Here is a 27,378-nt window from a genome sequence, read left to right on the forward strand (position 1 = left end):
CAACGGACGCCACATACTCTTCCAAACCGACTGAGACCATGAGGGTTAGAAGAAGGGGAACCAAGGCCAAGAATAAACTCAATGAGGATTCCGGTCTGTACGCAGAATCCAATCGCTGCTCATATGAAAAGCCTGGTCAGCAAATGGCAGCCATTATTTAGAGCCCATTGGGCCGTTGTCTTGGTGTGATGAGCAAGATAAAAAGCCAAACCAAAGTAGGCATCAATAAGTTCATAGAAACAACACACTGGGTAAGTCAAAGAGGCACAACACATTACTGGGTTCTACTCCGCACCAACATTCTCTGGGGGTTTAATGCTATAGATGAAGTGAAGCCCAAATTGAAGCGGGCAAACATCTGGTCCTCATCTGATCCATGGGATGAAAGTGAACAGTCTAACATCTGTCCTCATACGGGCACTTATATTAATATATTTTCAGGTTAATTGTAGTAGGGCTTGCTCACTCACCGTATCAGTTCTACAATGTTGGTATGGAAAGACAAGTAGTAGAAGGTAACCAGAGGACCAAAAGGCACTTGAAAGCTGCATGGTCAGTGGCGGAGGCTTGTGACAGCAGATGCTCTCAACTACATTTCATTAAAATGGGTTTATGTTCATATTTTCGTGATGCCCTTTGGATTGAGTAGAAGGTTCATGCTGACTCCATTTTCAGACCCCTCTTTCGAACACTTGCAACCAAATAGCTTGCTACTGAGCAAGACACTGAACACACAAAGCGTGCGCTCCATTAAAAAAATCAGCCTTTCGTTCCCTTTTGTCAGTCTTGAAAAGGAAAATGCATGAAAATGTATGTAATAGTCTGGTTTTGTTGCCACTTTGAGCAGGTTAAGCCCTCGCATCTGATATCTGCTGTGGCCTGCAGGTCACAAATTCAAAACCCGCCAAGACCATGCTGACCTTTTATCACTGAATTGAGTGATATCAGGAGCTGTGATTTACAGTGCAAAGAAGTGGAAGAAAGGGGTATGGAGAGCTTTGCGTATCCAACACAAACGACACCTGCAAGTGTTTTGACACCATTGCTAACTATGAGCTCACTGAATGAAGAGATAGGTCTTAAGTCTTATCCTAAAAATTGTAAACCTTTTGTAATACAAGAGGGCGGTGACCAGAAGGCAGTCCATTTGTTTTTTTTGCTTTTGTCTCCCGAAGTGCGCCGGGTATGTCCAGACGTGGGTCCCTTGCTCACTGTGCCACTGGATTCAAGGTAGCCTGGCTGATGAGGGGTGATGCCCCGAAACCGGTCCCAGGATGCTTGTTTCCAATCTGGTAGGACCTGGCTTGGTAGTTCGGGTTGGACTGTTTTAATGAGGAGCAGGGTCAAGACTGATTTTCATATGGATGGGTCCAAGCTGGGGTGGTGTAATCGGCAAAAGAACGATTGATTAAATCCAGATCTCTTCACTGGGGGTGAATGTTTGATTCATTCAGCTTTCCATCCATCATTTGTTGCTGCAGCACTATATGTATATAAGCACAAAATTCCACCTAAGGTCTCATTGTGCACGATCACCTTCTGAGTGCAGTCCATATTGCTTTGATAAAACCTTAAATGAAAAAGTGTATATTTTATCTAAGGCATACTCCGTTTATAAGATGATGGAGTTTAGAATAGTTAATGTCCACTTCAATTAAGTTATGTGTGATGGAGGTGATTGGAGTTGGTTGTGTTATTTTGTAATTTTTATTTAGTGTTTTGTGCATTTTGCATTTTTGATGATGGTGTTGTGCTTCTGTCATTTTTTTAGGGTTTGCTACCATTATGGTGTTCCTACTGTAGTGTTTTGTTACCTTGGTGTGTGTTTTTATTTTGTTTGTGTCGTATTGTGTTTTCTTTTTGCACTGCTGTAATTTTGGGCTGTCGTGCTGATTTGGGGTGCTGGTCATGGAGGTTCAACTGCTTTAATTTGTTACTCTGTTGTGGTTTGTGTTTTTGATGTGTTGTGCTTTTTCGTAGAGAACAACGGTGTTGGGGCTTTGAAGAGTTCATGTTTTATATATCTTCAGAGTTGAGTTCGCATGTCCGCCTTCATCAGGTTTGTTGTAAATCCTTTCAGCCATTTTTGCTGTAGCGGAGTGCTGAAATGTCTACTTTATTGGAAAAGTTGATTTTAGATGATTCCAATACCTATTGCCCCCCCCCCCCCCCCCCCCCCCAAAAAAAAATATTACTGAACACAAATTCATGCGCTACATCGCGTGCACCTTTATTAGACTGTGCCAATTTATTAGCGAAAACCAGACGTGCTTTTCCATTTTGAACCCCGGCTTGGTGATAACTCAGACTCTGTAGCCGACGCTGTCATTTATGTGTATATTAAAACTCTGGATTCAAAGGTGAGGGTCTTGACGTGGAGGTTCATGCTACGATAAAGTATGTTCCTTGGCAATGTTTTCCGTTTTTAGTGTTCTTATCTATTGACCGGTTAATTTATGTAAATAATTCTTTTTAAGTGACTGGTGCAGCACACATGTGTGAGAGCTGTTCACTGGTGCGGAGGTTTTGCGCACTTGGTCTTGTTTGGGCGCAGTACAAAAACCCCGATATTTTTAGGTTCACACTCAAACTCGGTAATTACTATAGAACTACCAACGCGCAACTCACTTAAAATACCGACCTGCGAAATAGATATTAAACACGCGCTGATCGACGTCAATAAAACATAACAGTTCATAGTTTTTTTAATTGTAAAATAAATCCTCTCCTGGCTCCTGCCATCCTCCCTCGTTAGTTTCCACCCCCTTAATTAAGTACATTATGTCTAGCAGGGGAAGCTTTACTGCAGCCATGAGCGGTGTCTGATTACTCAGGGGACTAATGCATTGACCCGAAGGATCGCGGTTTGCCCCTGGGTCACAGGTCCAGTTGTTGGCAAGGCCATGCAGCCTTTCATCCTTTGGAGGTCGATAAAATGAGTGCCAGTGAGCGTTTACCTCCATCTAATCTGTGAAAAGTCCTAGTGGTATGTATTGTTTAGGAAGCATTTGTTGTTAGTAATGATATGTGTTGGAATACTGTTGTGTGACTTCGGCACTTACAGGCTAACACTGTGGTCAGAGGATCTTTGGACAGTTTCATTTAATCAACAAGACTGAAAGCACAAATAGTCTGTTCTCGCTCTTTGTTGTGCGTTTTTCTTTTCTGTGTTGAAAAGAGTGATCTTGAAAATATCTTTAAGGGAGAAAATTACACCCAGACTTTTGTATTGCAGAGCTATTTCATTTTTTTGCCTGTGTTTTTCTTTCCTTTTACCGTGGTCCATTAATATGATTCATACATGACTTCTACACTCGAGGAAATTTCTTTCCCCTTTCCATGGCCGTGCGGGTCGATAGACCCTGTAATTGAAGAATCACTTCGAGCATAAGTCTCAATTTATCAGGTTCGGGAATAATGAAATGAGCATGGTTTCCTTCTTAGTAATTGACGTTGCAATGATTCTGCATCACCATTATGTGACACTGATGCAAATGGAAACCCGAGAGGTGAGAGGCTGCAGCTGAGAAGGGGGTCACCTCCTTCCTTCCCTCTCCTCCCTGGCTACATGTTGTGGCTGATCAGGGTTGGTTATAATCAAGAGAGATACCGAGGCAATTATATTTATAATGCTGATGGTACTGGGAATGGGGAAATCGGAGGCATCCTAAGAGCTGTTGGCGGCAGACAGAGCTGCCGGTGGCGGCAGGCTCCAAGCAGTCGGCAGGCTGAGAGCTGTCGGCGGCGGCAGGCTGAGAGCTGTCGGCGGCGGCAGGCTGAGAGCGAGCAGTCGGCGGCAGGCTGCGTGCGAGCGGTCGGGGGCGGCAGGCTGCGTGCGAGCGGTCGGGGGCGGCAGGCTGCGTGCGAGCGGTCTGGGGCGGCAGGCTGCGTGCGAGCGGTCGGGGGCGGCAGGCTGCGTGCGAGCGGTCGGGGGCGGCAGGCTGCGTGCGAGCGGTCGGGGGCGGCAGGCTGCGTGCGAGCGGTCGGGGGCGGCAGGCTGCGTGCGGTCGGGGGCGGGCAGGCTGCGTGCGGTCGGGGGCGGGCAGGCTGCGTGCGGTCGTGGCCGGCGGGCTGCGAGCGGTCGGGGGCGGCGGGCTGCGAGCGGTCGGGGGCGGCGGGCTGCGAGCGGTCGGGGGCGGCGGGCTGCGAGCGGTCGGGGCGGCAGGCTGAGAGCGTACAGCAGCGGCAGGGTGAGAGCGGTCAGCAGCACAGTGAAGGCTGGCGTTGGCTGGGTGAGAGATAGTGACCAGGTCCGTGGCACAGTGAGGTTATGATAGAGCACTGTTTATCTTTATCCATAGTGTTTTCACCTCTTATGGTGCCAAGGGGAGAGGTATGCAATGAAAGGAGAACGCCACTGAAAAAGTAAATAATGGTGTAATGAAAGGGTAGGCCATTGGTACACCTGCAGTGAAAGGAAGCGTTGACGGTGTACTGGCTAGTTGAAAGTACATAAGGCTAAATATTCAAAATATCATGATCTTAAAAGTGATGACGATAATTGGTGTGGAGGGGACCTGACCTGGCAGTTGGACTTCTCTTGTAGGAGAAGGGCCAAGACGAATTATATACCAGTGGTCTCTGTCTAGCATGCTATAGTGGGCAAGAAACGATGTTCTGGAATGCGGCTCGAGTAATTTCCAGAGGTTGAGAGTAACTAGATAATTCGAGCCATTACATTTTTAGTTTTTCGGGTCGAAGGCTGTGGGGTATGAATGATGGAGCTACAAGTATCGACAAGAGTGTGAAACCCTGGTTCTGATGTTGCTCATGCTGTGGTCAGATCCTTCAAAGTGGCCACCTCTGCTTGGAGTACTACTATAGTCAGGATGTGTACGAAGAAGTTTGGTTTTTCTTTTAGCTACAGCTACACCTTCTGTCCATTTTTTTATTTTTTTATTATAGTTTTAATGACAAGTGGCAAAAAATAAAATTAAGTTGTTCACCGAGAGATGTTATTGTATATTTTGACTTTGGTCCTCATTCTTTGCAGGATGGTGCCTCTGTGCCCTAGGACACTTTCATGCCAGACTTGATACTTCATCATTGAAGAAGACAATGCAATGCTTCAGATGCACCTCGGCATACAGAGAAAAGCAGTTCTTTCTTTTGTACTTCTTTGGTGTTAAAACGTCAGAATTTTAAAGTTCAACTCTCTTAGCCAAGATCCTGAGCTGCAAAATCTGCTGGTTGAGTTTTTTTTAACCTTTTTATACGTTAGTTTAATATTGAAAACCTATATTTCAAATCCTTATTTTTTCTTTTGTTTAAATTTGCATACTACTATCCGGTGCGTTTTCATCATCCCTGGAACTCAGCCCACCCGGTCATATTCTCTCTATCTTAAACAGTTATTGAAATTAATCATCCTTCAATGTTCCATCACTCATGGTCTGAGATGTAGTTTTGTTTATAATTGTGAAATCACAGAATTTGCAAGTAGGCTACGGAAGCTCATTAGGGACAACACACTAGTTTTAATGACAACTTCTTTGTGATTTCCGCTGCTCTTCCTGTGCGGCAGTAGAGTGCCGCGACACAGAGGTGGCTTCCTGTCAGGGCAAAGGCATGCGCAGTGCGACGTGGCAGTCTAGTGAAGGTTAGGTCTGTGGTGAGCAGTGCCCGTGTGGCCGGACACAGGGGAGTGAATGAACAGCAATGTGAAGTCTAGGAATCCACTTTCATTGCCAGACACCTGAGAGGGAAAGGCTGAGGTAAAGGATGGAGAGGCAGGACTGTAGCTTCCTGCCACCCTCAAAACGGTGAGAGTGAAGGAGGCTAGGAGTTTAGAGTGGCGGCCATTTTAGAGGGGAGTGGGTATGGAGGCTAATTTGTTTATGGAGCTGGCTACACTATCAACATTGAATCTATGCTCAACCCAAACAAGAAAACACGAAGAAAAATGAAACTAGTTTTGACACAGCCAATAGGTTTAGAATTTACTGCAAGCTTATGATTTTTGCTTGTTTTGTAATAACATTTTTTTTAAAGTTCTTGTTATGGGAGCTCCGTGGCAGTATAAAATAAAATGACTTGCTACAAGTAAATGTATAATGGAACTACCTTGTATGAAGATGTGCTCTTTGTGACAGAGCAGAACGCTGTCACGGTGAAGTTAGCCAATTGTGGGAGTGGGCTGACCCACTGCTCCATGTGATATTATGTAGTCAATCAATCCGGGTCTCAAGGCGCTGGGGGGAGAGGGGCTGCTCTGTTGAGTGCTGGGTCACTCGAAAAGCCAGGTCCGGAGGTCCTTCCTGAACTGGGGCAAAATGGGAGATTGCCAGAAGGGGTGGGTGTTCCAGGCTTTGGCTGCGAGGTAGGAGGAGGACTTTCCTGCCGTTCTAGTCTTTCTGATAGGTGAGACAGTGGCCAGTGAGAGCTGGGGTGATCAGTGGTTCTTTTGGGTGCATGGAAGGAGAGGCGGCCTTGTAAGCGTGGGCGAGGATTTGAAGGTTATTCTTCTTTTGACTAGAAGCCAGTGGTGAAACAAAAGCGTGAATTACACAACAGCAGCCCAATGGAAGAAGATTGCTAGCTGGAAGTCCCTTTAAGTTAGTATATACGTGAAGAACAGGCTTGTTTGTCTCTGTGATCAACTCCCAGACAGCTTTAGAAGTGTATCGGGAACCCCTTTTTTTTTTCTTGCACTGTTGCAGGACTATTACAATGAAAATGCTTGAGAGGATAAACACATGCTGTTGCTAAATTCCAAATGTGCCAACTTACGAGTGACTGTCAAAGCGCTAGACAATGAAGTGACTCCGCTTGAACAGTCGATATAGTTTGGCCCAGGAGAAGTTGAACAGATGGGGTCTGTTGTGCTCCAGTTTGGGCTGGAGCGATAACACATAATGCACCAAACGAGTGTTGATCAATGCAAGAAGTTAATAGTAAGTTTACTGGTGAGTCCAGAAAGATGAAAGTAGGAGCAATGCGAGGGGAGATCCAGCCTTGTGGATACCAAAGGCCCATGAAGTGCTCAAAGAGACTGTCAGTTCGAGGATACTGAGGTGCGTTTGGTCGATAACCTAGATTGTCCTCCAAGTAATGTAGGCCGAACAATCAAGATTATGCTGAACGAAGGTCATAAAAGAATCAATTTTTAAGGTAGCTGACACTAAATGTATATACGATTTAGGTACACTGATGCGATCTGTCGAATGCCCATCCAACCACGGAGGAATGACGGTGGCAAATTGAGCCACTCAGGAAAGAATTTGCAGCTCAAAGAAGCAGGTTAAAATATTGCCAACTATTCATGTAAAGACTGGGGACAAGAGGTTTATCGTATGGTCTCCAGAGGATGTTTGGGACTTGAGAGACTCAGTGAAAAAATATTAAAAACCCTTTTCTTTAAATGGAAAACAATTTACCTACACTTGAGCCACGTGAGATTGCCTGGTCTCTTTGCAGACAGCCTGACTGTTAATTGCAAATGAGATGGTAGTGGAAGGCAAGAGCTGGAAACGAAGAGAGCTAATGGACCACGGAGAGGATGAGAAAGCAAGATGAGGGCACATTTCAAACCGGAATTACTGGAACTCACCCACTCAAAGACTGCAGGAACTGCTTTAAGCCTCTTCTTTTATGTCTCGGCACATACCACCCTCAACTTGAGGTCACCCTCCTCCGTAATCTTAACCCTCCCCAGTAGTCTTACCCTCCTCTCCGAACCCACCCTGGTCCTCCGTCCTGTGATATGGTTTTAGTTTTTCACAAATATGGGACTGGTCTCTGGGTACGTCTCATTCTGGTAATTTCCCCTGCTTGTAGCGGGGCCTGTGGGATGTGGGCAGTGATTATACTAATCCGCGAGAAGGGGATAGAAAGAAGAATACCACAGTACAAGAGAAGAACTGAGTTCCATTGAGAAGTGTTTTTTCCTTCAGGCCGTCTTGCCACTTAACCCTTTACATGCGGCCGCGATTCCCCTGGTGTGCTGTAAACAACACTAACAGGGGCGGGCCGTGACTAACCCCAACCGTCATCAGCACACGAGCACCGTAGTGCATGACAGCTGGGGTTCGTCATCAGCATGGAAGGGGTTAATAGAATTGTTATACTGAACCCTTACTGTAGTTCAAGATGCCAAAATAAGAAATCTCGCATCTTAATCAGATCGTCTTAAAGCCATCTCTGTAGTATACTATTTCAATCAGGGTTACATTTTTAGGTCGCCCTTGGGGACCTGGGAATGTATTTGCTTTGTAGTTTGTAACTCACGTTTTTGGCTTCCCATTTGCGGGCGTTATTTGCTTTAGGCTGTGCGGCTTGAATTCGCCCCTCACCAGGCTAAATCCGGGTTTACGTTATTCTTCCACAAATTCGTTTTCTGTAATAAACAGGCCTCTAAATCTTGTTCTCATCTCGTCACATTAACTGGGCATTCAAAGATGGAGGTCAAATGTCAAGCTGTGTTTTAGGGAGAGCCTGTTTATTTTACTTTCCTCTGACTTCAAAGCGAGTTGGTTTATTGGAAAGAGGAATGCAGCGTACTTTCTCCATGTAGCCTACTTGGGCCTTTCTTTTTTGTTTGACATATCCTTCTCAAAAGGTATCTCGTGCTTCATCTGCACAAAACTTTTGCATGTTATTTGCAAATTTCCTCTTCCTTGGTGAGTCCATTTAATCTGTGAAACTGCCTTTGTAGGAACAAAGTACAAAATCACATTTCAGTGTCAGCCTAACAATGGTGACCTTGGGTAATTTTCAGTGTTTATGGCCCATTCACTGTCTTGCACAGGATAAGATCTTTGCACAGGAAAGAGCAAGCCACATTGTGACACAATTTAACAATGCTTGGTTTTCACTTTGATGTGAAAAGCATGTGCTTTATTTATGAGATCTCTAGCAACTCGTTTTGGAGCGTTGGATACGTTTAAAGGCACCTTTTATGAAAGCTTTAATGTTTGTTTAGCTTCACAATAATTATGTATTCCGTCTGCAAATGTGCCTTTTTGCGGAACACATCCATTACTGGATGTGAACGATTTCCTCATGTATCCTTGCAGGCACCAGGGTCTTGATTTGGATGGTGCAATGGGTGCAGTGCAAAAAAGTTTAGGAAACCCACTGGACACTGATTATTGCTATATTTTCCTGCTAACAAGCAGTCACAAGTGCAGTAACTTGCAGGCACTAGGGTCATGATTTGGATGGTGCAGCAGGTGCAGTGGCACTGGATCAAGAAGGTCTAGGAAACCCAGTGAACACAGATTATTACTATATTTTACTACTAGACAAGCAGTTTGGCGTGCTTTTTTGGTTCTTTTGTAACCATTGCAACCAAAGTAACGCATAGCCTAAAGCATCACTGTAATAAAAGCGGTAACCTATTGGACTTTTCTGTCTGCCTACAACTTATGTTACATTCTGTGCATTTATATGGCATTCTTCAGTTTTTGTATAGTCCTAAAACGCTTCTGAATCTGGACCCACTTGAAATCAGCATTCTTCGTTCTATAACATTAGCACTTCAGCCGTTGTAAACCCTATATAAATACCTATAAGTTACCATATGGCATTCTATACCAAGCATTGCCAAACCAATAGTTTTCGGCTATGCGACATCTGTTGGCGTTGTCAGTGTTTATTTAGCCACATTGTACAGCAGCGCTAGCTTCAGTGCAGCATAACTGAAGATTTAAAAAGTGCTATAACGCAGACAACGCTGGCTGTCTCAAACAGCTTTTTTACATTACTTTCAGCCATTTGCAACAGAACTAAAAAAACATTAGCAAAGCCAATAAATCTCACATAGGCAAAACATTTTGGCTTTTCCAATGCTTGTCATAATAGCCACTTAATAGTCCTATCACATCCACTATTGATCAAACCTGTGTAATTAAATCTTGCCAAAGAAACAACAGCTAAGCTAAACCAATGACATGCATAGGGTAAATGGCTCATGTACAATTTACTAATTAAAGCAATAACTCAAGACCTGCATGAGAGATGCATTTATTTCCTACAAGGTTTATTTCAGAGTCTCAATCTCTCTGCTATCTTATTTCTTCGACACCTCGGTTCCGTCCCATGGCTAAGACCAGTGCTTGAAATGGAAAAATCGAAGTGCAGGTACTCAACCAGAGTACTGGCTTGTTTCTGAGAAGTGCCTGTACTCTCCCTCTCAAATTAGAAAAGTGCCGGTACTCCGTACCGGACAGTGCCGGCCCATTTAAAGCACTGGCTAAGAACTAATCTCTCAGAAAAGGCCTCTGCACCCCAGAACATCTCTGCCAGGCAAACTAATGAGTGGCTGACCCTTCCCTGGGAAGTCATTGGCCCTACCTTATGTATGCTAAAAATGTAGTGTGCAGTAATTCTAACAAACTAAAACATAAAATAAGTTTCAATTACTTAAAAATGTTTATTTCTGTTTAACACGGAAACAATGTTGATTGCTTTGCTCTGTTCTGTTCCCTTCTCTCTCTTCTACTGTTTCACTCTCCCCTAAATTTATTGTAAAACTGTTTGGTTCATCGCGCATAATGTTAATCGTTTAATCGACATAGTAAGGAGATAGTCACACCTGGAGATGAGTAACTATGAAGTGAGGGAATTCTGCCAAATTAAAAGTACGCTGGAGACTTGTTTGAATCCTTTGTTGCAATGGTTACAGCTTCTTGCGCCTCTTATTAACAGACTCTTGCATCCTTGGAGAGTAACGCTTCCGGGTCATGCAGGGGGCAAAGAGCAGCTTGTTCCTAATTCCCATTCGCTGCAGTCCTGTGGAAATGATGGTTGGAAACATACCTCTGATGCATCTGTCACGGGATGTATTAGTACTGTAGGTGTTACACCCCACGCGTTTGTTGATTATTTTAGGCTCCGTCACAAGAACCTTTAGGGCTTCAATGTAGATGTTAAGAGCACAGCTGAACAAGCTTTGTTGTGCCAAGGATCTAAGTAACTTTCCTAATTTAAAAATAATAATGTTTGTGAATAGTAAGTTGATGAGGAGTGGAAAGAAACCTCTTGTCGCCTTGCACCCTTTATCAAAGGGTTTCCAGTCAAGTTACACTGCAGCATATGAGTATGTTCTCATTTAAGGCAAATTATCATAGATTGGTATCGCTAAACTAAGCCAAGATTTGATCTACGTAGCCCTTTGACTTTTAAAGACATTTCAGGACAGGAAAATAGAGGATGAGGGTATTTAACTTTTCACTGAGAAATGTTCAAATTTTAGGTCTTGCCTACAAACAGCTTTATCTGTTTCTCCAGGCTCAATTACTGAAATAAATTCATAAATAAAATACATGGCTTGTGTCAGCCCTCTTCGTCCACTGGGCTGTTCAGCTGCCATTCACATTTTGTTTTCGCCTACCACAGCTTGCAGCATGGGCGAGTGGGTCAGCCCACATAAATTCATTGGTTCTCTTGTATCATGAGTGACTGTATAACCATGATCACATGTGAGTATCCACTTAAAAAGAAGTGCGCTTCAGTGATGGTTCTGGTGGGTCAGTACTTTTTTTTGCCTTCGAATTTGCCCCATTCTTCATCCCTTTCTCCAATTCTTAATCTCTTTAGTTATGCTTGTGGTTTAAACAATGTCTCAAATTTACAGTAATTAAAAGCCAATAATATATTTTGTGTCAGTAAGATTAATATATGTATCGCTGTATTGTGCATTAAATATACAAAGGGTATCTGCCTGCCAGGTAGAACTCAAATCGTTCTTTCAATTTTTGTTTAAAATGGTATGTTAAACCTTTATAGCAAAACAACATACAAAACTCCACTAGATCACTACCAGATCTCTTTTGTATTAATCTTCCCTTGAAATCACCTTTGATGGGGTCCTGCCCCTTTCCCCTTTCCCTCCTCATTTAGTGCACACCTCTCCATGGGCCAGGTGTGCGCCCGTTTTTTGCGGGTGCAAATGGAATTGGTCTGCCCCATGTACAAACCCTATTTTCTGAGTCGGTAACCAACTTGCAAAATAGGGTTTGCGACTCCCTAATAGGAAGGGACATTCCAAGGGCGTCCCTTTCTAATAGCGACTCACACTTCAAAGTATGATTGTTTTGCGACCTCAATTGTGGTTGCAAAACACTTGCAGACCCCTTCCCCTTTGTGAATGGATGCGAAAATATAAGAGCAGGCAGTGGTCCCACAGACCAGTGCCTACACCTAAACAAGCATTTACAATGCAATGGTTTCGCCTTTGGAAAAGTTAGAGCTATTGGCATTGCTCATGACATTTCTTTTTTTGTTTTTACTTATAAATAAATGGCATTGTTATTTACATTGCCAACCGCTCTGAGAGAGAAACATTGAACATAGGGGGGGGGGGAATTTTGTGGGGATCACACTGGGGACAGAAGAAAAGAGCTGATAAACCTATGCACTCTCACGGAGTGAGAGACAAAATCCGAGACAATCCGAGACAAAAAAGTCATTGAATAAGAAGCAAATAAATGAGATTGACAATAAACACAACCAATGGTAAGCAATGGACAGGTTGTAGGCACACAGTAGGCATTTTGCAATCAGACAAGTTAAACTACGTGGGCTGGACCACAAAAAGTAATGTGTTCACGCTGCGTCAAAATGTCAGGAAGTTAAGAAACCAGCATGGCCTGTACAAATAAGTATGACCTTAATGGGCTGCACTATCAAAGACACACTCATCACTCTGAACTCACACTAGCACTGTTCATCCCCTGCACTTGCACAGGGAAACCACTTCTCCTCCCCTGGCTTTCACAAACACCTCTCCTGTTGCACTCACATAGGCACACATCCTGTATCAGCACTTACACATGAAACCCCTCTGCACTCACAGATAGGCCCACCCGTCCTCCTACACCCACAGGCCCACCCCCTTCTCCTGCATCCACACAGGGCCACCCCCTTCTCCTGCATCCACACAGGCCCACCCCTTCTCCTGTAGAACACCACTCACCCCGCACTGGCACAGAAATCCCTGCACTCGGAGCAACACCCCTCGCGCCGCACGCATTCAGGTACTTAGGCACAGACGCACCTCCCACCTCCGCACCTTAATAAAAACACTCCCTGCTGACTTTGGCAGTTTTAGAGCTATCACCTAGAGGTGTATAGACTCCGGATGCTGTGCCACCCGGTCCCTTGGGAAATGGCTGTTTTTGAAACCTCAAAATCAAACATAATTACGTTAAAGACCAGTGATCGGGATTTCGGAAGATATATTACCATAAAGAACATGACCCCAACATAAAATCTCTAAGAAGGGCTCAAATATATATTAATCGACCACTCATTCCAATAATAAGTGTAACCAAAACACGAAAAGGTTTAAACAGTGTAGAATGTATTGTGTTTTATTTCTCCAGCCTGCTACATATTTACCCTAACATTCTGTTCACTATTAAGATGGGCAAATAGTGGGCCACTGTAAATTATACATTTTAATGTGTCGGCAGCACAGCACTACATATGAGAAAAGTGATTACCACACAATATACAGCATATGCACACTCCATGAAGCAGCATAACATGCATGTAGTACTCCATAGATGTGTTAGCTTCATGAACAGTCACGCTGGTGATTGTTTTCCCAGTCTGGAAGGATGAGAGGCTAACATCACCAGCCAGGTTTGCACCATGTGACCCACAATCTCAGACCACTTAGGACAACGGAAGCAAAAGAACAAACAATGGACGGAATGCTGAACAATGCAAACATTCACCCCCAGTCACAAGGATGTGGTAACTATGCAGCTGTCTTCTTTAAGGTGTAGGTAAAACCTCGAGAAAAAATGCAGTTATTATGGTGGTTAAAAGTTGAAAGTGCCTTGCTGTTGCCTGGCAACGAGATCCACCCACTAATCACGGGCCTCCGCAGTGCTCTGTCAGGTGTGCTGCTGAATTTGCACAGGTGGGCCAAACATCCAGTATTGACTCCCAAAATAAGACTTCACAATCTGTACAGCTTCGATTGGGAGCCGTGGGATTTGAGGGGAGACTCGCAATAAGCCACACACCTTGTTTCGATATGGAATATGACTGATGCGTGCTCAATGTGACCTATGTCCAGCCATTCCTTGCCACTATCTGGAGCAAGCTTCCAGTGCCTTCAGCAGACTCCCTGCCACCTCGCAGAGAGCGGACCTTCAGTTCTGAGAGACAGCTCCCTCAAGGCAGGCAACAACACAGACAGCGGGTGGGGGTAGGCAGGCAGCAACACAGACAGCGGGTGGGGGTAGGCAGGCAACAACACAGACAGCGGGTGGGGGTAGGCAGGCAGCAACACAGACAGCGGGTGGGGGTAGGCAGGCAGCAACACAGACAGCGGGTGGGGGTAGGCAGGCAACAACACAGACAGCGGGTGGGGGTAGGCAGGCAGCAACACAGACAGCGGGTGGGGGTAGGCAGGCAACAACACAGACAGCGGGTGGGGGTAGGCAGGCAACAACACAGACAGCGGGTGCGGGTAGGCTGGCAACAACACAGACAGCGGGTGGGGGTAGGCAGGCAGCAACACAGACAGCAGGTGGAGGTAGGCAGGCAGCAACACAGACAGCGGGTGGGGGTAGGCAGGCAACAACACAGATAGCGGGTGGGGGTAGGCAGGCAAAAACACAGACAGCGGGTGGGGGTAGGCAGGCAACAACACAGACAGCGGGTGGGGGTAGGCAGGCAACAACACAGACAGCGGGTGGGGGTAGGTAGGCAGCAACAGAGACAGCGGGTGGGGGTAGGCAGGCAACAACAAGGACAGCGGGTGGGGGTAGGCAGGCAGCAACACAGACAGCGGGTGGGGGTCGGCAGAAAACAACACGGACGAATTTTAAAAGCATATTTTCTTTTTTTTTTTTTTTTGCAGTAATGTGAATGCAAGCAGCATTGAGAAAACAACTGGTGCTAAGGCCAAGTTGACAGAGGAGTTTTTACACTGTGCTCTACATGAATATATTTGCATTTTGTACCACTAAAAGTGAATGAGGTATAATTGATTTTGTGCATTTCATTGCGTCCGTTGTGCACTATGTTTTATCACCATCATGTAGTAAGCTGGTTGCAAACTAAGGGCAAAAAATGAGCATACAAAAACAGCTTCCTCTCAACAAGCATTAGATGGAAGATGGAAAACATGCACAAAAATAGTTTGCATTTTTAACCCATTTCATTCTGACCTCTAAATTAGGCCCCCTGCCTGAAAACAAAATGCAACAGGAACCTGTGCTTGAAAGCTCACAAAAATAAACGTAAGTCACCCAAGGCAAACATGTTTCAGTCTATCACCAATGATACCTCACTGAGACTGCTTTTCAACAAGCTTTTTGCCAAAACGAATAGAATATTATCATCCGAAAATGCCTGAAAAAATATTAACTTTGTTCAGTAGCTTTCACCTTTACGTTTCAAAACTGGACAAACTGTTTTTCACGTTGCACAACTAAGGTAGCTTGAAACCCTATTTTAAAAAGGAGCAATTAACTCGGATACGTGTATTTAAACCAATGTATATTTTTTCATGCAATTGGCGCACAGTTACTTGTTTTATTTTCCTTTCGGTGATTTTTATCATTTTTCATCGAACCCATAAAGAATGTAGAGAGAATAAAAGAGATCGTCCCAAACACACAAAAAACAACATATAACATATGCATTCGTTGTGGCAAAATCAGATATGCACTGAAAAAAAATCTATCATGTGATGGAGAGATAAACCACAAAACAAATAATTCTACATATACAAAAAGCGAGTGGCAGTCCACTGCAGAAAGCAATGGCGAGCAATTACTTGCTGAAAATTCCTGCCCCGCTCCCTATTCAGGGACCAGCAGGAAACACTAAGTAGAATTCAGAGCAAATACATGATATACATAAAAGTATACAAACATAGATACATTCAACAATTAAACGCCCCGCTGTTACAGTGTATATCTATTCAAATTATTAGGGCAAATAAAGCCCTCCCCTTTGCCAGTGACAGGTGGAGTAACAACACTGTGGTGTTTAATAAACAGAATAGGGACCACTGAAGGGGCGGGGTGGGTTTGTCTACGAATCAACCATCGCCCTACATCGCGGTTAAAGTACCAAGCTCTGGTGAACAAGTAAATGCAAGGAACTTGCTTATACAGGAGAAATTGGAAAATGTTACAGATCAACTCTTCAGAACCAAACCTGCGTACCTGTCTGTTCCCGACAGTGGGGGAGCAGCAGTGGGTGTCTGTGATTGTATTCTACAATAATACCCTGACCATGTCCTGTTTGATCGTGTCCAGCCAGGGAAGGATGCAACGATAACCAGCAACGTGATATCTGGCACTCGCTTGTCAGATCAAAACAGGTTTGTTACATTTCACTGTTGTTACTGCAAATTGCAGTGTGAAATAGACCGTTGTTTAAAACAAATTCTGGGATCTTTAAGGGATTTTTCGCGTTAGCACTGAACGTAGTTAGATGCGCAGCTGTTCTGCAAGCGACGTTTTTTTCCCCTTACTGAGGAGAAACAAGGAACAAGCACTGTGTGCAGTGAGTACCGGCACGTGTTTTTCCTTTACACGCTGTGACTACTGTCAGCGCTGCACCTTTTCCCTTCGAGTTCACCTTTGCTCGACATCAAAGTGCCGGGGCCGGCTGTGAAACGAAACACCCACGGGAAAGTCACCGGGTGAAAGAAAATGAAAGCTGCTGTCATCGGCGCGGCGCGCAAAGTGCAGGCTCGGATCTCCCAGGCAGGTGAGGCCGAGGCATGGGCAGCTCGTTTTAACCCGGCTCTTTTCCATTCTCCCTAGTTTTCCAAGGACAGGTACATCATGGATGGAGGGACCCCGGAGAAGCTGAGGAAGGAGCTGGAGGAGGAGCTGAAGCTGAGCAGCGACGACCTGCGGAGCCACGCAACACCCGAGCAACACCCGAGCAACACAGCACTCACCGTGGGCGGAGGCGCGGGGCTGCAGCTGTCCTACTCGGCAACACCTGCCCGGCAACGTCCTCCGCTTCTTCCGGGGCTCCCTCCAGGCAGGCCACGGGAGCCCCGCGTGGGCCGCCATACTTCTTGTGGGCCGCCGTCTTCCTTCTTCCCCTGGGCGGCGGGGGGGCGGGCACTTCCGGCCGGCCGCGCTAGGATTGGCCGGCCGGCTGAAGAAACCTCGGAGAAACCTCGGAGAGGACGAGGGGGGCGGGCGGGAGAGGACGAGGGGGGCGGGAAAGGACACGGACGTCGGGAGGGAGGCGGGAAACGTGGGGACGGCGGGAGGAGGGACACAAGGCAGGACAGCAGCAAGCACGGCCCGGCCGGACCAGACTCGGGGGCGTTCCCGGCGTCGTGTGACGTCGCCAAAGCCAAAGAATCTCGGGAACGCCCCCGTGTCTGGTCCGGCATTGATGGACAGGCCCCTCGTCCAATGGCTAGGCTCCATTTATGGAGCTAGCCAATGGGACGGGGGGGCGTGTTCCATAGTGCTTACTGTACTCAATAGATTTCTCTGGAGGAGGAGCCTAACGGCTCCGCCCCCCAGCGAAACCTAAAAAGGAATAAGTTGAATTTTTCCTTTGTAAATGCATCCCGTTTTCCTTTAGGGAAACTGGATGCATTGAAAAAATAAACTGCTTTAATTAAAAAGCAGTCACAGACGTGGTGATCTGCTGACCTCAGCAAGCCACCATCCCTGGGAGTGCTAGCCATTTCCAATGGGGTCGCAAATTGCACCTGCCTCATGAATATTAATGGGAATGCAATTTGCGACCCGATTTGGAATCGCAAACAGTGCCAGAGAGACAGTGTTGTATACAAAATTTTTGCGAGTTGCAAATTGCGAGTCTTAAAACAACATAATTTGCGATTTGGAATTGTAAGGGTTGTACATCTGACCCCAAGCCCATACCAACCTGATTACAACAAGAAGGAAATTACCCCACTGTTCTCAAGGGACAAAGTCAAGGGCAGTGGTGGTATTATCTCTTGGGATGTATTCAGCTATCCTTCGCTATCCCACAGCACTACGTGTTGTCTCTAGTTTCCCCATATTTGATCAAACTTTTGGGGGAGCTCCTTGCTGTGTAGACCACTCTCTGTTTCCATACAATGGGTCATCCCCCATCTCTCATCTCTCATATCTCTGTGGTGGGGAGGGTCATTGGATTCACCCTCTGTCATGCTGTGTTTCTTTTAGCCTGGACGAACCCAATTGAGCAGAACCGCAGCGGTTTCCCCTAAAGGTCTAAGTCTCCTGAGGTACCCAACTGGGCAAGCTGCGGTGTTGCCGGAGCTGGTAATCCGAGGATCTCTGACATGCGGGCTGTTATTGGTTTCCAGTAGTTCCCTATTCGCTGACAGGACCACACTGTGAGCATGAATGTACTATCTGGTGCCTCACACCTCTGGCAATTGGGAGAGGGGGTTGTACCCATCCTGTGTAGGCAGTTCCTATTGTAGCCCATCCTAAGGTGGATCTTGAACTTAATGGGCCTTGGGCTCGCTTCAATTGCTTCCTCAAATGGATCCATGTGCGTGTCCTCCCAGTCTACGTCTTCCAGTTCACTTATGTGACGTTACCAATTTTTCCCCTGGGATTGCAGGGTGTTGGGTCTATTGTTAGTGAGTGTTCGGTTTGTTAACAAAACCACCGTTGCTGTTATTTCCTCCACCAATATCCTGTTTTCTATTGGGCTGCTGCCTTCCATGTCTTTCCAGACTGTCAATCAGTCAATCGATCAATCCAGGATCTATAGCAAATCACCCATGAGTCTCAAGGCACTGTAGTTCCTAACTAATTTGAATGTGGATTCCGCCTGTAGTGATAGTTGGTAATATTGGAAATGTTGAGAGGGGTCCAGGTGATAGTCATTCCTTAACCTACTAAAAGGGTTTATGCTCTCCTTTTTGGCCGTGTCTCCCAACATAGAGTTGTCTATTAGGCACAATCTTGTGTATCCCACCAGGTTCTTCACTTTCTTCAAGAGGCATCCCACCCACAAAATTTACGTTTTTGAGTTTTTTAAATTGTAGAAATTGCTTAGGCTTCTATGCCCAGCTTTGGGTACTGATTCAGAGGGGGTTCCACAGAAGTCAAAAGGTTAAAAACCACTGTTCTAATCAGATGAGCCTGAAGAATGTAATTGGTAGGCTTTTCTCGGAGACCATTTTAGATTTTTCACATATACACTTTTATGCAGAATGCAAAGGCATTTTAGTGGATTCTATTGTCAACTGGCAACAGATGGAGTTATTATCTCGATTAACTTGCATGTTAATACTTCTGAGGCCAAGAGCAAGGCTCTGGCATTGAGTAGCCATGATCCTGGCCAGGCCAGGGTAAATATAAATTGCATTATTTAATTCTTCAGATTAGCAAGGCTCTGATAAAGTTGGCTTTTAATGCTTGGAGTTATAAGCACTGTGATTCTGCAAAGAGCGTTAAGGTAGGACTTTGTTTTCTCTATATTAGTGCTCCTCTGTTTGTAGATGGTACATCATCTAGAGTAGGGGTCTCCAAACTGGTCCTGGACGCCGGATCCATGCCAGATTTTTTGGATATCCCCATTGAGATACATGTAGTAATTTTGAAAATCTGGCATGGATCCGGCCCTCCAGGACTGGTTTGGAGACCCCTGATCTAGAGTTACTCCCAGGTTTTTCACCTTTGAGCTGATCGAAAGGTTCTGTCCATCGTCCCTCTGTATGTCTATAAATAGCACGTCATCCAGAGTTACTGCTAGGTTTTTCCTCTTGGAGCTGATCTAAGGATCCTGTCCAATGATCCTCTGTGGTTGTAGATGTTACTCCCAGGTTTTTCTCTTTAGAACTGATTGAAAGGTCCTGTCCACTGTCCCTTTGTGTGTCTAGAATAGCACGTCATCCATAGTTACTCAGGGTTTTCACCTTGCAGCTGATCAATGATCCTCTGTGGTAGTAGATGGCTTGTCATCTAGAGTTACTCCGGTTTTTCACCTTGGAGCCGATTGAAAGGTCTGGTCCGTTGCTCCCCTGTGCAAGTGCAGATTTACACCCAGTTTTTCTCCTTTGAGCTGATGGAAAGGCCACGTCCAGCGCTCAATAATCCTGCAGGTAATTGAAGGGTCCCATCCAAGGAGTTGATTAACCTTTAGAAGTGGCAATTCCTTCTTTAATCCCAAGAAAACGATATCTGGCTTCCTCAGTTAAGTTAGTGCCAGGGCTGCTGTATCATAACTTCGATTAGCTTCATAGGGAGTCAGCCGGGGAATGTGAAAGTTCGGATTCGGATGCGTTCAGTTTGCGACCATCTCTTTGTGCTTTAGAGGTCAATGAATGAAAGGAGTTGCAGGGACAGGAAGGGGACGTCCTTGGTAATTGGTGACAAACACACTAACTAAATGTGGAGCTCATGATTATGGGTAGGTTTGTTTACAATACAACAATGTTTATACTACCAAGGCATGTTTTAGATTGAGCGAAAACCTGTTTACCCAGTTTGAGGCGTGATGATGACTGTGTTTGGTTGATTGTGGTTTTGGAACCGACACTTTGAATGCGTAGCTAGCAAACACGTCTATATATAGCGTTCTGGTCCTCGCCCCGTCTTCGTGAGCTGTGTAGCCCGCTTGAGGTATGGGGACTTCACCTCATATTGTGCAGTTGTCTGCACAAACAGTTTGTTCTTTAAATCAGGTAGCCGGAACGTTGAATAGCCCTTTATTACTTTCGACCACTAACAGTGTGGTGGTGTTTTTTGTGTTTTGACTCATAACTCCCATAGGTGTTAACATTAGCTCTTGTGTTCAGATACTCTTTGGTGTAAAGAAATACAAGTCGAGGGTGGGTAGCCAGTTGTCTCTGTAGGTATAGAGCTGCTGTCCGTAGGAGGACAGTTCCATACTGATTCAAGGGTAAAACGTGTGTCGCACATGTAGCCCCTCGTTGACACTGGTCAGTCCCCGCCAGTCTGGCTGGGGGCAGCTTTATCTGCCTCTCAAAGCTTATGAAATAAACGTAGCGAGGCACGAGGCCAGCTCCCACTCAGCTACTGGTTGTTTTAAGTGTCATTTGCACACTGATCAGCCCACATTTATTTGCTGTTGGTTGTAATTGTCAAGTAGTTATCGCACAACGTGCAGCGTTATAAAACATACACATACATTATAAAAACCAAAGGAACAGTTCTTACAAGGTGACTCCTGCAGGAGTCTGAAATAAAATCCATCCCTAATGATGTGTGATGAAACTATTAATTGAAGGTACACCTGCTGCTTCGTTGCAAAGCATCCTGATTGTGATCGTTCAATTTTCCACTGAATACAATATTGAACTGGGTGCGACAAACGCATTTTAAGGTAGACACCATATATTGCGATACTAGGAGCGAGCTATGTTGTGCACTTTCTTATCTCCATGACTGTTGGTGCAGCTCTTCCTCTTGTCAAGCAGTTGTGGTCGAACCTATTTACAGGTGTCTGTTATGTAGTGCATGCATATTAGAATCAATCTGTCTTTCTATGTACCTATCCATTCCTTCATCCACTCACTTATCCACGTGCTCATCATTTTTCCACACTGTTACTCTTCTGTCCAGAAGCCTCATCCATGCACTGACGCGTCCATTCGCTGATTCATCCGCTCATCCATGCACTGACTCGTCCACGCATCTGTGCCCTGCTCGCTCCCTGCATCTGTGCCCTGCTCGCTCCCTGCATCTGTGCCCTGCTCGCTCCCTGCATCTGTGCCCTGCTCGCTCCCTGCATCTGTGCCCTGCTCGCTCCCTGCATCTGTGCCCTGCTCGCTCCCTGCATCTGTGCCCTGGCTCGCTCCCTGCATCTGTGCCCTGGCTTGCTCCCCGCTCCCGTGCCCTGGCTTGCTCCCCGCTCCCGTGCCCTGGCTTGCTCCCCGCTCCCGTGCCCTGGCTTGCTCCCCGCTCCCGTGCCCTGGCTTGCTCCCCGCTCCCGTGCCCTGGCTTGCTCCCCGCTCCCGTGCCCTGGCTTGCTCCCCGCTCCCGTGCCCTGGCTTGCTCCCCGCTCCCGTGCCCTGGCTTGCTCCCCGCTTCCGTGCCCTGGCTCGCTCCCCGCTTCCGTGCCCTGGCTTGCTCCCCGCTTCCGTGCCCTGGCTCGCTCCCCGCTCCCGTGCCCTGGCTCGCTCCCCGCTCCCGTGCCCTGGCTCGCTCCCCGCTCCCGTGCCCTGGCTCGCTCCCCGCTCCCGTGCCCTGGCTCGCTCCCCGCTCCCGTGCCCTGGCTCGCTCCCCGCTCCCGTGCCCTGGCTCGCTCCCCGCTCCCGTGCCCTGGCTCGCTCCCCGCTCCCGTGCCCTGGCTCGCTCCCCGCTCCCGTGCCCTGGCTCGCTCCCCGCTCCCGTGCCCTGGCTCGCTCCCCGCTCCCGTGCCCTGGCTCGCTCCCCTGGCTCCTCCCCGCATCCATGCGCTGGCTCATCCATACTTTCAAGTACTCGATCACTTGCACCTTTGGCTTTCCATTAACACATAGACTCACTCAGCCATACATTCAGTCTCTTCAGTTAATGAAGAAGCACTGTTACTTATTAAAAAAGCCTTACTGATCGGCTTCGCCAATGCTGTTGTGTCCAAATACGTTTGAAATATGTCCACTGAAATAACTGAATTTTAAAACCTGAATTGATCCTTACCAACATGTCTCCCTCCTTTTTGTTTTTGAAGGTTTCAAGTGCCCTGTCTGCTCCAAGTTTGTATCGACAGATGAAATGGATTTACATCTTGTGATGTGCTTGACGAAGCCCCGGATAACGTATAATGGTAAGACCGCCATCCAAGTATTAGTCATTGAGCTCTTGTTGGTTTAATGGAAACTTTTTGCAGCCTTTTCTTTTTGCTGACAGTTTGCCAGATTAGGCAGTGCAGCACATGCAAGCAGGTGTTCTACATCTTCTGCTCTGAAAAATATACATTTGCACCTTGGCTTCCATTTCTTATCAGCTGAAGACTTGTTGCCATCCTTTGAAACCGTGCTTACCTCTGCAGTTCTAGTGATGTCAAATTTGCTTTCTGGGTATTAACTTTCTAGTGCAGGAGATGGCAATTTTCAGCTCTTTATTAGATTTCATTGAGCAAGTGGCGTGGTTTTCGGATCACACAGATCAGACGTGGAAGCGGAGAAGATGCATTAGCATTCAAGCTTTAGGAGTTAACTAGCAAGATGCAGGTGCAGTGGTTGGACCCAGCCTTTGGCCCCACCTACAATAGCCGGAGAACTCTTTACGTATAAGCAGGCACAACCGTTCTCAGCTACTCAACATGGATCAGGGTGCTTGATCTCGAATCCAGCAGTACCACATGATCCAACATGTTGACATAAAGACCAGAACTATGGAGAAAGTTATATATTTTTTTTATAGTTTTCGAGTTTGATATTGGAATGGTCTGCATTTTTACATCCGCGTTTGGCATTTTTTCCTGCAGGTTTGTTCAATGCTTTTCTGACCTTTTAGCTCAAGTCTCCAAGAAAAGTTGTTCTCTAAAGCAGACTGATCAGTTGGGCTCCCTATTCCCAACCCTCCCACCCCCCTTTCTAACCAAAGGTGGGATGTCTATTTTCTTCAAATCAATCCACTTTTCATCCAGGGCATTGTATACAATATGTAGTCAGTATTTGTGTAACGTAAATACTCCTGGGACTTGTTCTGAAAATCATTTAGGGCCACATTGACAAGTTTGGTAACGTAAAGATCATCATCTCTGGTTAGACCCTTTTCTCTCATAACCCTACTGACCCTTATCAACAGTCTGATGAATAAAATTCCCACATTTATCTTTTTGCAATTCGGTGCGGTTTCAGAACTGCAGTTTGACGGCCATTAAACCGAGGCCCTTTCCAGTCCGATTATGGAGGGAGCTGTAAATGCTGTGACACCACGATAGGCAAGCTCCAGAAACTACATTAGAGTCTAACATTGTTCTCCTTATACTGAAGTGAGCAGTGACCATCCTGCTGGTTAAAATATCTGCCCTAGATCCTCTTGAACGTTCCATCTTTTGTCCGTGGGTGTCCAAACAATAATGCATGTAGGACATTACAAGATTTGAAACTTCTTGTAGTCCTTTTGAGTTTTTTCATGATCATGAATGAAGCTTCTGTCCTTTTCATAGGAGCATCAGTCCTGGTTTGATTTCGTGATGACCAGCACCAGGAAATTATTTGTGACCACGTCATCGCCCTGAATCCGTTTTATGTGTCAGGTTGCTTGAACCCTTCAGGCATCTGAATCTCAAAGAGCCCTGTGTTCTTTCCTAAATGCCAGTATCATTCTTTATCTTCTGAAATTATTTTCCTTCCCTTGGGTCTTCCGCCAGGCAGTCACGTGGGAGATCTTTCTTAATCTTTTGGTTCAGGCTTCGACTGTCATCTACTTATGTTTTGGCTGTCAATATTACTCATATGCTGATGGTACTGCTTCTCCTTCTCTACTAACAACAAGATCATGTATTTTGTGGTGGGCATTGGGAGTGAATGGGTGCCAATCCTCCTAAGCCAATCACAAAACAGCAATTCTGATTAAGTAGTATCAAGCTGAAGCACTCCTTTTCTGATGGATACTTCTAACCACAGATTACTCACCTCTGACCTTCCCCAGGCGCCAAACTGGATCTGGAAGACTTCAATGCAGTGCCCCTGCGTGCCGGTAGATGGTGTCGTATGACTCCTCCTCTACATCGTTCCAGTCTGGAAGTGATGAACTCGGCCTCATATAAGCGCCACCAGTACATGCTGACATCATTCCTTTCTTTCGGTACCTTCAGACATGGACCTGGAGCTTCTTCCTTCTTCATTGTGGGAACAGCTTTTCTCAGAATTGTTTTTCCAGTATGCAAGGGTTGCCACCTCCTTAAACGACAGGATTCAAGCCTTTTAGAGATGGCCACAAACAGATGTTTGTGACATATCCCCACAAGGTGGGCCTCTGGTGCTTTGGGTCTTCGCATGACTCGAAGGCCTGCGATAACTGCATCCAGATGAACTCTAAAGCTACCTGAGAGCATGAGGTGAAGCTCTACCTGGCGAAACACTGGCAGCATCCACTCTGGTCCCGCTCCAGATCGAAAACGAAAGTGAGGGCCCACTCTAGCTCCCGAAGTTGTTCCAGAAGCAGTTCCTCCTCATGGCCGAAATCATCTTGCAATCTGAAGAAGCAGCATAAGCAGTCCAAGCAGGACTCTGTCACTTCCCACCAGCCATTTTCTTTAGAGAAGGAGCGAGGGCATCACCATGTCTCAAGGTCTTTCTTCCGCTTTATTGAGGAGGCAACTTCGCAGCAGGTCATGGCCTTTTGAGAGGCCATGTGCACATCTTTGGCATGCTACCAACTCACTCTGGTGTGCCTTCAGCCCCAAGGATCCATAGAGGCTCATAGTTGAGTTACGCCTGACGGGTTCACTCTCCGCGCCGTCTGGGCACCTTGAACCTGCATTGGGTTCCATGTTGGCAATGGGACCGGCGGCAAAATATGCTCCCTGCGTGTGCGCTGGAGGACATGTGTCCTGTTCCTTGATGCCGTTGTCTCAACCTCAACCAAGGATATATCCGGATCTTGATGTGTTGCAGCCTCTGCTGAATCTATCTGATTCACATGCCGTAACTCCGAATAGAGTTCGCCTTATGCTGACGACAGTGGTGGGGATCGGGAGGAGTTTGCTTCACCCTATGTGGATAATGGTTCATGATTACTAGAAAAGGTGGAGGTTCCCCACCTTTGGAGGTCGTGTGCACTCTTCAACTTTGGCCTAAAGAGGTAATTCCAAAATTTCTCATTTATTCATGTCAAACGTTTCTCAATAAATTCATTCAAGTCATCCAATAATTTTCTTCTCTTATAGTCAATTATTTATTCATGCATGATATCATCTTCATGGTTAAATCAAATTCACTTCACATGTACCCTTCTTCTGGGGTCTCGGCAGTCTCTGGAGACGGAGCCGTACGTGTGGAGTTCAGTCTGCAAAGTTACAGAGTGAGGGTTTTCACTCTAACTTTGCTGACTGAACTCCACACGTACGGCTCCGTCTCCAGAGACTGCCGAGACCCCAGAAGAAGGGTCCCTGACCCGAAATGCATTGGGTACATGTGAAGTGAATTTGATTTAACCATGAAGATGATATCATGCATGAATAAATGACTATAAGAGAAGAAAAATTATTGGATGACTTGAATGAATTTATTGAGAAACGTTTGACATGAATAAATGAGAAATTTTGGAATGACCTCTTTAGGCCAAAGTTGAAGAGTGCACACGACCTCCAAAGGTGGGGAACCTCCACCTTTTCTAGTAATCAGTTACATAATAGTGTTCTTTGACAAAACACTTTGGAAGGAGTCCACTAAACTTAACAGTGTAAGACATTATACATTGAATTATAGGAGTGCACCAGTGGATCTATTATAATAGATAATCGTTCATGGACGTATAGATTGTGAGTGGGTTGGACATCTCACCCGAAACTAGGTTTGTTTCCCCACCTCACTGGGTAACCAACAAAGGAAAGCACTTATTTACTACTGCTACAATGGGGGATCTCACCTGCGCACCCAAAAATCTAAATTAAGTAAACCAAGTACAGGTTCAAATTAACAAATGAGGTTTCACGTGTGAAATTCTAATTAATCAGAATTATATCACAATATCGTTATGACCATAATTAGCTGGTCAAAAGCGAACAGTAATTATTCCTCCAATCCTGGTCTGACACTTCAACGTATCCAATATCAAAATATAAAGTTAATGTCCACAATTGTATGTTTGGTCGTGATGTTCTTCTTTATTCTTAAATTCTGTTGCTTGGTGTATCAAAATCCAATACAGTCAGTACAGCCAACACGTGTTTCGTCTGGCCCGATACAATGGCCAATGGCTTCATCAGGGCTCAAATTTTTAAATGAAATCGCGTCACAGAGGATTCATCTCATCTTCTAGACTATTAGAACGGTCATCATGTCCTCTCAGGCTAGATCTTTTATCCTAACTGGCCCACTATTTTCATATCTGTGGTGGCCCTGTTAGTTGATACCCGGAGATTATTAAGACGGGGGGGAAAAAGAATTGAAGGAAACTTTAAATAAACGTCGTTTTTAAATCGATTCACTAGTATTCAAAGTATTAATTCAATAACAATTATATTATCGTCAATAGAATCGGATCAGTTATTTAAAATACTCTACACATTACTAATCCCTGGTAATATAGAGAGCGCCCTTACCAGCAAGGTTACCAGCTGTATATTTCACTTATTTACTACAGTGGTCAGGAGGGCTGCTGAGGTCTTGGCCTCTTCTTCTCCACTATGGAAGTAAAAACAAATGTATTGACAGAAGTCCTACAGCCTGGCCAATCATAGATCGAGCCTGCTATGCTCTTGGGCTAAACCATGTTCTGTGACCCCAGTCGACCAACAGGTCGCCTGCCACCAAAGACCTGCTCCAGGAGACCTGGATTTTCTAAC

General features: G+C 45.7%; 1 protein-coding gene across 1 annotated transcript in view; it reads left to right on the forward strand.

Moving 5' to 3' along the window:
• The window catches only part of ZNRF2 (zinc and ring finger 2), a 164,508-nt gene that overhangs the window by 83,891 nt on the left and 53,239 nt on the right, over positions 1 to 27,378 (forward strand). The window contains exon 2 of the mRNA XM_086942079.1: positions 22,588 to 22,683. Coding sequence (XP_086798205.1) covers positions 22,588 to 22,683 — 96 coding nt within the window. The remainder of the gene's footprint in view (positions 1 to 22,587; positions 22,684 to 27,378) is intronic.

Source organism: Lissotriton vulgaris, chromosome 10, assembly GCF_964263255.1.
Source record: "Lissotriton vulgaris chromosome 10, aLisVul1.2, whole genome shotgun sequence".
NCBI classification, from domain to species: domain Eukaryota; kingdom Metazoa; phylum Chordata; class Amphibia; order Caudata; family Salamandridae; genus Lissotriton; species Lissotriton vulgaris.